General features: G+C 47.5%; 2 protein-coding genes across 2 annotated transcripts; both read left to right on the top strand.

Annotated features, from left to right (window-relative positions):
• Positions 1 to 4,375: 4,375 nt before the first annotated feature.
• LOC311237316 (tripartite motif-containing protein 16-like) lies at positions 4,376 to 6,452 on the top strand (the record flags this gene model as incomplete). Its single annotated transcript, XM_084325134.1, has 1 exon — positions 4,376 to 6,452. One exon carries the CDS (start codon positions 4,376 to 4,378, stop codon positions 6,053 to 6,055), a length of 1,680 nt encoding a protein of 559 aa, XP_084181260.1. The 3' UTR covers positions 6,056 to 6,452.
• A 2,382-nt stretch (positions 6,453 to 8,834) lies between these two features.
• Positions 8,835 to 11,124, top strand: LOC311237317 (tripartite motif-containing protein 16-like; the record flags this gene model as incomplete). The annotated part of the gene is made up of 1 exon (XM_084325135.1): positions 8,835 to 11,124. The coding sequence occupies one exon, from the start codon at positions 8,835 to 8,837 to the stop codon at positions 10,503 to 10,505; it is 1,671 nt and encodes a 556-aa protein (XP_084181261.1). The 3' UTR covers positions 10,506 to 11,124.
• Between the last annotated feature and the right edge of the window lie 613 nt (positions 11,125 to 11,737).

Here is an 11,737-nt window from a genome sequence, read left to right as displayed (position 1 = left end):
CTCCCGTTGGAGGGGGGGATACTGTGAGGTTTTGCCCGCTGCTCACTACCTTTTCTCTGTTTCTTTAAGCCTATACTGTTTATTTCCCTTCTATACTGTTTATTTTCCCTTCTCACTCACTCTCTCTAGCCCCCACCCTCTCGTTCCTTACCCTTAGTGGCCACACCTGTTCGATATTCTATTATCTCTCGCACCTGTGGTGGCAGGCTAATTAGTCCCCCTGTGGGCTTTAAATACCAGAGCGCTTCCCCTCGTTTTGGCGTGGGGTCGTGTTGTATACTTGCCGAGTCATATTCTCTGAACATCTAGACTCTTTCGGGAGATCCTCTGTCTGCCTATGCTGTTCCATTCTCCGGCGTCGAGATGTTTGCTCCAGCCTTCGCCAGCTGTCGCCGTTGCCTGTGGGGGAGACTGGTCTGCGCTCCCTGTACTTCCACGGGAGGCACCCCAGCGTTCCACTGCAGACCCCCGCGCAGCTGTTCGTCCTGACGCACATCCAGACCAGCGCAGACGCTCTCCAGTCCTCAGCGCGCAACGCGCATCTTCCAGACCTCCGAGCTTGGCACGCTCCTCCGTACCAGCGCGCACTCCCAGCCTGATGCGCATCTTCTAGACCTCCGAGCTTGGCACGCTCTCCAGTCTCCAGCGCGCAACGCGCATCTTCCAAGGATCCTCGTGCTTGGCACACTCCTCCTCGCAGACGCACCCCGAGGCGTCTCTCTGTCCCGGTGCGCACTCAAGCAGTGGCGCACCACTCTGTTCCTCGGCTCCGACAGTCGGCTACCCGGTGACGACACCTTCGCCACCGCCGCCTGTTCCAGCACCACTCTGTCCTCGGCTCCGACAGTCGGCTACCCGGTGACGACACCTTCGCCACCGCCGCCTGTTCCAGCACCACTCTGTCCTCGGCTCGGACTGCCGGCTCCCCGGTGGCGATACCCTCGCCACCGCCGCCTGTTCCAGCACCACTCTGTCCTCGGCTCGGACAGCCGGCGCCCCGGTGGCGACGCTCTCGCCCCGCTGCCTGTTCCTGTACCATTACGCATACGCTGGGTGAGTTTAGATTGTGATGTCACTCTCCCAGCGTATTGCCTCTGTTTTTGGTTCTCACTTAGAATAGTATTTTTGGACTTTACATCTCCCCCTGTGTGTTTGTCACACGAAGATATTATTACTTTGTTCACTTTGATTATTTGGACTGTTCTGCACCTGCTCTGTTTTTTCCCCTTTGTGCATTAACTATCTCCTCTGTCCTGCAGAGCGGCCCAGATGATTTCCACCAGTCCTCCCAGTTCCTCCCTGTTTCCCAGCCCGCCTCCGCGGGCCTCAGTGTCCCTAGTCCTCTTTCCCTAGTTCTCCTAGTCCCTAGTCCTCTATCCCTAGCTCTCCTAGTCCCTAGTCCTCTCTCCCTAGTTCTCCTAGTCCCTAGTCCTCTATCCCTAGCTCTCCTAGTCCCTAGTCCTCTCTCCCTAGTTCTCCTAGTCCCTAGTCCTCTATCCCTAGCTCTCCTAGTCCCTAGTCCTCTCTCCCTAGTTCTCCTTGTCCCTTGTTTACCTAGTCTCTAGTTCCTCTGTCCCAAGGCGTTCCCTTAACCTTCCCTTAGGCGTTCCCTTACCTTCCCATAGTGTTCCCTTTTCCTGCATTTGTGATTCTCCCTTAAAGGGACAGTGCCCTTTTCCCTGTTTTTCCCTGTGTTTCAATAAATATCTGTTTCTTGGCAAACCACCATACCTGTCTTGTGTTGTGCGATTGGGGTCGGTTACAAACCATAACAACAGCAAGAAGGGTATAACTCTATCAGCTGAGTAACAATGTTCATCAAAGTGTTGCGTGTTACAGTGTAGGTTAGTTTATTAGGACAAGTGCATGACAGTAAGGTTAGTCGGGGTTAGATTTTTATTTTTATTTTTTTATTTTATCATTTCAGATAATGGTTGAAGAAGTGAGTCTTTAGTCGACGGCGAAAGATTGGACGGGTTTCGGCTGTCCTAACTGGGATGGGTAGTTCATTCCACCATTGTGGGGCAAGGACTGAGAATAGGCGGCTTCTCTTTGATGACCCTCCGGGAGCTTGGATAGGAGTAGATCTGAGGCGGCCAGAAGATGCAGAGCGTAGGGGTCTTGAGGGTGTGTAGTTAGAGACCATTGACCGGAGGTAGGCGGGAGCGGTTCCCTTTGCTGCACGGTATGCTAGGTCGAGGGCCTTGAAGCGGATACGTGCAGCAAGAGTTCTCCTTCTCCAGGAAGCCCGCTCGGATCGCGATCTGGTTCTCCTGCAGCCTCCGCGCGGGCCGCTAACGTTGTTCTTCCTGCGCCGGGCCCAGTATTTGTCGTCCTGCTCAATGGACGCAAGAGAGGAGAGAGAGGTATAAGGTAAACATGGATGAGGGACAATCATGACAATGACATTGAATAGATTAGATTCAAGTGTATTGTCATTGTACAGGATTCTAGGAACCCGTTGTAGTGACCTAGCAGGATGGCTTAGAGTAGACGACAGAGTACAGCAACTTGCAATGGGCCTGGTCAACAAGATACACTACACCACTAAGGTACCCATGTACATGTCAAAATACTTCCCAAAGGTCAGTGAATACCACGACCACAACACCAGAGGGAGCTCCACAAATCATGTTAAACCCAGATTCGGCTCAAACAAGGGACTAAACACGTTTCGCAATTATGCCACATCAATGTGGAACGCCCTACCCACAGCTGTAAAGGAATGTGAATCACTACCCACTTTCAAAACCACTCTCAAGGAGCACCTACGGGAGACTGCAATTCGAAACTGGCCCCTGTAAATGTCCTAACCCAACCCCCTCCAATGTACAGTCATTTACCTAATATGGTTTTGTCAATATTCCAATGTACAGTTTTGCTTGTACAGTTGTACAGTGTCCCCCACCCCCCCACCCCTCCTACCCAACCCCACCCAACCACCTCCAATGTACAGTCCCCCCCCCCCACCCAACCCCACCCCACCTACCCAACCTCCTCCAATGTACAGTTTCTACGTCAAATGTATATACTCTCTTTTCTGGACTCTTTTTGTATCACAAACAGTACTGTATTTGCAAATCTGGTATGTCATAAATGTATAGATGTAGCAGTACTGTCTATCTGTTTTTTGATTGATTGAAAACTTTATTAACAGATTGCAGAATGGGTACAATACAGTACAGCTCAATACACACAATTGTTAAGGGGATGCAGACCAGAGAAAGACTTTCGTCTTGTTTACATCAGGGTCCCCCATTTTCAATCCATCGTAACATATATGACATACATGACATACAGATAGACAGTACTGCTAGATCTATACATTTATGACATACCATATTTGCAAATACAGTACTGTTTGTGATACAAAAAGAGTCCAGAAAAGAGAGTATATACATTTTACGTAAAAACTGTACATTGGGGGAGGCTGGGTAGGTGGGGTGGGGTTTGGGTAGGAGGGGTGGGTGGGGAACACTGTACAACTGTACAAGCAAAACTGTACATTGGAATATTGACAAAACCATACTTGGTCATTTACTGTACATTGGAGGGGGTTGTATGTCGTGTGTGTCATATATGTTATGATGAATTGAAAATGGGGGACCCTGATGTAAACAAGACGAAAGTATTTCTCTGGTCTGCATCCCCTTAACAATTGTATGTATTGAGCTGTACTGTACTGTACTCATTCTGCAATCTGTTAATAAAGTTTTCAATCAATCAATCAATCAATCAATTATATCTATGAATCACAGTAAAATAGACACTGTCTCTTTAAAGCGACTCCTCCCCTGAACAGCTATAACCAGGAAGCGTTATTTTTTTCCCGTAGCCGCATTTTGCGGAGATGCTCTCTGATTGGCCACTGACTGACGCTCTCTGATTGGCCGCTGACATGTTGCGCCCAATCGCGTGACGAGCTGTGTCTTTGCCCATTTCCAGGTCTAACAGCATGCAAACTACCTAATGCCTAGTTTATCACTGGTTAAGCTTAGGCAACTCTTTCAAAGTTGGTTAAGGTTAGAGTTTGGAATCAGGGCTGGTGTTCTATCGCCCTGCTCTAAGACAAACTCTAACCTTAACCAACTTCGAAAGAGTGCCTAAGCTTAACCAGTGTAGAAAGAACTTGCCGTCACACGATTGGCGCACATGTCACATGAAGTGGCCAATCAGAGAGCGTCTCCGCAAAATGCGGCTACGGAAAAAAAATAACGCAACCAGGAAGCACCTCCCACCCAGAGCCGCTCCCACCAAACACACGAGCAGAGTTTACTCTATAACCAGGAAGCAGTGACTGTCTGCACTCTGCACCCACACGATCACTCTTCCTGAGAAAACAAAACTTAGAGTGTCGTTGTCTTTGTGGAATAAAATGGTGCAGCAAGGAGTTGATCTGGACTGGGACCAGTGCTGCTGTTCTCTCTGTCTGGATGTACTGAAGGATCCGGTAACTATTGCCTGTGGACACAGCTACTGTATGGGCTGTATTAAAGACTGCTGGGATCACGATGATCAGAAGGGGATCTACACATGTCCCCAGTGCAGGGAGACTTTTACTCCGAGACCTGTTCTGAAGAAAAGCAACATGCTGGCTGAAGTGATAGAACAACTAATGAAGACAGGACTCCAAGCTGCTCCTCCTGATCACTGTTGTTATGCTGGACCTGGAGATGTGGCCTGTGATGTCTGCCCTGGGAGAAAGCAGAAAGCCCTCAAGTCCTGCCTGGTATGTCTGGCTTCTTACTGTGAAACTCACCTCCAGCCTCACTATCAATCTGATACCTTTAAGAAACACAAGCTGGTCAAAGCCTCCACACGGCTTCAGGAGAACACCTGCTCTCGTCATGATGAAGCTATGAAGATTTTCTGTCGTACTGATCAGCAGTGCATCTGTTATTTGTGTTCCATGGATGAACATAAAGGCCACGATACAGTCTCAGCTGCAGCAGAAAGGACGGAGAGACAGAAAGAGCTTGGCATGAGTCAGCAGAAAATCCACCAGAGAGTCCAGGGGAGAGAGAAGCGACTCAAAGAGGCCCAACGGGCTGTTGATTCTCTCAATCGCTCTGCTGATAAAGCAGTGGAGGACAGTGAGAGAATGTTTACTGAGCTGATACGCTCCTTGGAGACGAGGCGCTCTGAGCTGGAGAAGGTAATCAGAGCCCGACAGAGGACCACCGTGACTCAGGCTGAAGAAGTGCAGAAGAGACTGGAGCAGGAGATAGCGGACCTGAGGAGGAGAGCCACTGAGCTGGAGCAGCTCTCGCACACAGAGGACCACATCCACTTTCTACAGAGTTACCCCTCCCTCTCCGGTCCCAGTGAGTCTACGGACTCACCCAGCATCGGTGTCCTTCCTCTCCTGTACTTTGCAGATGTGACTGAGGTCGTGTCTGAGCTGAGAGACAAACTAGAGGACGTTCTGAAAGAGCAGTGGCCCAGAATCTCAACAACAGTGAATGCAGTTAATGTTTTACTGCCACCAGAGCCCAAGACCAGAGCTGACTTCTTACAATATTCCTCTCAGATCACACTGGACCCAAACACAACAAACACACGTCTGTTTTTGTCTGAGGGGAACAGAAAAGCAACACTGATGCCGCAAAAGCAGTCATATCCTAATCACCCAGAAAGATTTGAAAGGTCTCAGGTTCTGGGTAGAGAAGGTCTGACTGGACGCTGTTACTGGGAGGTGGAGTGGAGTAGTAGTGGAGGAGAGGTTTGTGTAGCAGCCTCCTACAAAGACATTAGTAGAACAGGCACCAGGGAGCACTGTGGATTTGGATTAAATTCCAAATCCTGGGCTTTATTGGGCAGACAAAGTGATTACCTCTTCAGACACAATAACGAGAGCATAACAGTACCGGGCCCCCGGTCCTCCAGAATAGGAGTGTACCTGGATCACAGGGCAGGGACTCTGTCCTTCTACAGCGTCTCTGACACCATGACCCTCCTGCACAGAGTCAACACCACATTCACTCAGCCTCTCTATCCTGGACTTTGGCTTCACCCCTACCTGGCTGGGGAGGCTGAGTTTTGTGAGCTGAAGTAGAGATCAGTGACATGCACAGCTCCTCTACCCAGGGTTTGGGATTTTAATTGATCTTGAAGATGCTGAGTTGTGAAAGATGAGGTAATTAGGAGTTACATTCACTCAGTCACTCTATCATTGTTCTGAGACACACACACACACACACGCACGCTTTGTTTCTAGTTTCTAGCCTACCGGGGTAAAGTTTGTTTGTTTAGATCTTTGCATATTCACATATTTGATTCCTATCTTCAATACCTCTGTTCCTTTGCATGTGGGGACAAATCTTTATTTTCATACTCGGGGTAGGTTGGATAACAATATGCAACCATTGTATTTGTATTTTATCACCTTTGGTCATTTTGGTCATTATGCTCATACCATGTGAATAAATAAACCACGCCAGTTAAAGGCTAAAGATAGAAACCATGCCTCTTGACCACATTATTGTCGCCCTATAGCCTGATTCTGTCAACATAATGTCCCAAATATGTTTGTCTTAAACTGAATATCAATTGGATTAGGAGTAACCAAATAAAGCATTCAATGCAACCAATTGTCTATAGACTAGAATCTTTTATCTTAAACTGAATATCAATTGGATTACCAGCCCTGACTGTTACTCTAAGCTTAACCTCTTCTGGATGAGGGCCTAAACTGAACCCTTAGACTAGATTAGAATGACTTTACTTTGTTTCTCGCATGCGCAGTAGTGTGCACCGCACCGCACAGGCCCCCAACGCACAGTACAGGCCCCTCCTATGTATGGGGCTGCGCCGCGGCACTGCAGTTTTATGCTATTGCTTCTATGGGTTTTTTTAGTGACATATTATTCCCTGGTCGAACTGTGTTGACACTGGCCTAGGGCAGCCCGCGGGTCAGTCAGAGGGGCATGGGACAGTGACAGCTCTATGACAGCTAGAACAGATTGACCTCACCTCTGCTGTTTACCCCTCCAGACAGTATAAGCATTCATTTGATTCACAGATGATGTTTGTATGGAAGGCCTGCCCTCGTTTAAACAATGAATGAATGAATGAATAGTTGATGAAGGGTTTATTGTAATAAGGGGTAGGACCTGATTAGCATCTTGCCTCTTCCTATTCCTTTTTGGACAAGACTCTTTTTTTATTCATTTTCTTTCTTTCACAGTAAATCATTTTTGTATTTGATTTTTGTATTTGATCTTTTCATTGTTATTTTTTTTATTTTAATTTTATATTGTTCTTAACCATCTGTTAATAAAGTTTTCCATCAATCAATCAATCGTGTATAAAATTCAACTCACGATTCTACATGGGCTTCAGGTGGTGGTCTGCGTCTTCTCCGCGGTCAATCAATCAATCAATCAATCAATCAATCAATCAATTCTATCTATGAATCACAGTAAAATAGACACTGTCTCTTTAAAGCGACTCCTCCCCATAACAGCACCTACACTTCCGCGTTACATTGAAATCAAGGAGGAGATTGCGGGGGGGTCAAATGAATGGATGTGGACGAGAGCCGTGATGGAAGTGGTTGCCGATACGGCTGTGGGGGTGCTAGAGACATGATCGAATAGACGTTTATGCGCCTCGCTCTCCTGAACACGGCGTGACCCATAACTAATCGATCAGAACTAAATCGGCAGAGAAAAAGCCCATTTTAAAGCACCTATTCCGCTTGGACATGCACAGAGTGCCCATGGAGTCTGGACGACGCGAGATGACGCTCGAATGAATGTGGACCGTTCTATCAGAGGGGGGAGCTTCGGTGGCCAGCCGAACAGGATAATGAAAAAATGATCCCACTAAATGGCCAGACGTGTCTTATGGCGACATCTACAATTACCTCATTGAGTCTCCAGGTAGACTAATGTTTATATTTAAGTGCAGCGGTCTGTAGCCACTTACATGACCATCGAAGCTCCCCCCTCTGATGGAACAGTCCACATTCATTCGAGCGTCATCTCGCGTCGTCCAGACTCCATGGGCACTCTGCGCATGTCCAAGCGGAATAGGTGCTTTAAAATGGGCTTTTACTCTGCCGATTTAGTTCTGATCGATTAGTTATGGGTCACGCCGTGTTCAGGAGAGCGAGGCGCATAAACGTCTATTCGATCATGTCTCTAGCACCCCCACAGCCGTATCGGCAACCACTTACATCACGGCTCTCGTCCACATTCATTCATATGCACCCCCCGCAATCTGCTCCCTGATTTCAGAATCCCGGAAGTGTTACGGTGGTCTATACGCAACCAAGAAGCGTTCTTTTTTTCTGTAGCCGCATTTTGCGGAGACGCTCTCTGATTGGCCACTGACTGACGCTCTCTGATTGGCCGCTGACATGTGAGCCCAATCGCGTGACGAGCTATGTCTTTGCCCATTTCCGGGTCTAACAGCCTGCAAACTACCTAATGCCTAGTTTATCACTGGTTAAGCTTAGGCGACTCTTTCGAAGTTGGTTAAGGTTAGAGTTTGGAATCAGGGCTGGTGTTCTATCGCCCTGCTCTAAGACAAACTCTAACCTTAACCAACTTCGAAAGAGTGCCTAAGCTTAACCGGTGTAGAAACAGGCGTCACACGATTGGCGCACATGTCACATGAAGTGGCCAATCAGAGAGCGTCTCCGCAAAATGCGGCTACGGAAAAGAAATAACGCAACCAGGAAGCACCTCCCACCCAGAGCCGCTCCCACCAAACACACGAGCAGAGTTTACTCTATAACCAGGAAGCAGTGACTGTCTGCACTCTGCACCCACACGATCACTCTTCCTGAGAAAACAAAACTTAGAGTGCCGTTGTCTTTGTGGAATAAAATGGCGCAGCAAGGAGTTGATCTGGACCGGGACCAGTTTTGCTGTTCTATCTGTCTGGATCTACTGAAGGATCCGGTAACTATTCACTGTGGACACAGCTACTGTTTGGGCTGTATTACAGACTGCTGGGATCACGACGATCAGAAGGGGATCTACACATGTCCCCAGTGCAGGGAGACTTTTACTCCGAGACCTGTTGTGAAGAAAAGCAACATGCTGGCTGAAGTGATGGAACAACTAATGAAGACAGGACTCAAAGCTGCTCCTCCTGATCACTGTTGTTATGCTGGACCTGCAGATGTGGCCTGTGATGTCTGCCCTGGGAGAAAGCAGAAAGCCCTCAAGTCCTGCCTGGTATGTCTGGCTTCTTTCTGTGAAACTCACCTCCAGCCTCACTATCAATCTGATACCTTTAAGAAACACAAGCTGGTCAAAGCCTCCACACGGCTTCAGGAGAACACCTGCTCTCGTCATGATGAAGCTATGAAGATTTTCTGTCGTACTGATCAGCAGTGCATCTGTTATTTGTGTTCCATGGATGAACATAAAGGCCACGATACAGTCTCAGCTGCAGCAGAAAGGACGGAGAGACAGGAAGAGCTTGGCATGAGTCAGCAGAAAATCCACCAGAGAGTCCAGGGGAGAGAGAAGCAACTCAAAGAGGCCCAACGGGCTGTTGATTCTCTCAATCGCTCTGCTGATAAAGCAGTGGAGGACAGTGAGAGAATCTTTACTGAGCTGATACGCTCCTTGGAGACGAGACGCTCTGAGCTGAAGAAGGTCATCAGAGCCCAACAGAGGACCACCGTGACTCAGGCTGAAGAAGTGCAGAAGAGACTGGAGCAGGAGATAGCGGACCTGAGGAGGAGAGCCACTGAGCTGGAGCAGCTCTCACACACAGAGGACCACATCCACTTTCTACAGAGTTACCCCTCCCTCTCCAGTCCCAGTGAGTCTACAGACTCACCCAGCATCAGTGTCCTTCCTCTCCTGTACTTTGCAGATGTGACTGAGGTCGTGTCTGAGCTGAGAGACAAACTAGAGGACGTTCTGAAAGAGCAGTGGCCCAGAATCTCAACAACAGTGAATGCAGTTAATGTTTTACTGCCACCAGAGCCCAAGCCCAGAGCTGCCTTCTTACAATATTCCTCTCGGATCACACTGGACCCAAACACAACAAACACACGTCTGTTTTTGTCTGAGGGGAACAGAAAAGCAACACTGCAGCAAGAGCAGTCATATCCTAATCACCCAGAAAGATTTATTGAAAGGTGGCAGGTTCTGGGTAGAGAAGGTCTGACTGGACGCTGTTACTGGGAGGTGGAGTGGAGTAGTGGAGGAGGGGTTTGTGTAGCAGCCTCCTACAAAGACATTAGTAGAACAGGCACCGGGGAGAACTGTGGATTTGGATTAAATTCAAAATCCTGGGCTTTATTTTGCAGACAAAGTGATTACCTCTTCAGACACAATAACGAGAGCATAACAGTACCGGGCCCCCGGTCCTCCAGAATAGGAGTGTACCTGGATCACAGGGCAGGTACTCTGTCCTTCTACAGCGTCTCTGACACCATGACCCTCCTGCACAGAGTCAACACCACATTCACTCAGCCTCTCTATCCTGGACTTTGGTTTCCATCATACCCTGGGGAGGCTGAGTTTTGTGAGCTGTAGTAGAGATCAGTGACATTCACAGCTCCTCTACCCAGGATTTGGGATTTAAATTGATCTAGAAGATGCTGAGTTGTGAAAGATGAGGTAATTAGGAGTTACATTCACTCAGTCACTCTATCATTGTTCTGAGGGACACACACACACACACACACACACACACACACACACACACACACGGCATACACTATGTTTAGCTTTGTTTCTAGTTTCTAGCCTACCGGGGTAAAGTTTGTTTGATTAGATCTTTGTATATTCACATATTTGATTCCTATCTTCAATACCTCTGTTCCTTTGCATGTGGGGACAAATCTTTATTTTCATACTCGGGGTAGGTTGGATAACAATATGCAACCATTGTATTTGTATTTTATCACCTTTGGTCATTTTGGTCATTATGCTCATACCATGTGAATAAATAAACCACGCCAGTTAAAGGCTAAAGATAGAAACCATGCCTCTTGACCACATTATTGTCGCCCTATAGCCTGATTCTGTCAACATAATGTCCCAAATATGTTTGTCTTAAACTGAATATCAATTGGATTAGGAGTAACCAAATAAAGCATTCAATGCAACCAATTGTCTATAGACTGGAATCTTTTATCTTAAACTGCATATCAATTGGATTACCAGCCCTGACTGTTACTCTAAGCTTAACCTCTTCTGGATGAGGGCCTAAACTTAACCCTTAGACTAGATTAGAATGACTTTACTTTGTTTCTCGCATGCGCAGTAGTGTGCACCGCACCGCACAGGCCCCCAACGCACAGTACAGGCCCCTCCTATGTATGGGGCTGCGCCGCGGCACTGCAGTTTTATGCTATTGCTCCTATGGGTTTTTAGTGACGTATTATTCCCTGGTCGAACTGTGTTGACACTGGCCTAGGGCAGCCCGTGGGTCAGTCAGAGGGGCATGGGACAGTGACAGCTCTATGACAGCTAGAACAGATTGACCTCACCTCTGCTGTTTACCCCTCCAGACAGTAAGCATTCATTTGATTCACAGATGGTGTTTGTATGGAAGGCCTGCCCTCGTTTAAACAATGAATGAATGAATGAATGAATAGTTGATGAAGGGTTTATTGTAATAAGGGGTAGGACCTGATTAGCATCTTGCTTCTTCCTATTCCTTTTTGGACAAGGCTCTTTTTTATTCATTTTCTTTCTTTCACAGTAAATCATTTTTGTATTTGATTTTTGTATTTGATCTTTTCATTGTTATTTTTTATTAA

This window comes from Notolepis coatsorum (assembly GCF_963971535.1).
Source record: "Notolepis coatsorum genome assembly, chromosome: 11".
Classification (NCBI taxonomy): domain Eukaryota; kingdom Metazoa; phylum Chordata; class Actinopteri; order Aulopiformes; family Paralepididae; genus Notolepis; species Notolepis coatsorum.
Note: the sequence above shows the minus strand (reverse complement) of the source record. Positions and strands in the feature narration are given on the sequence as shown.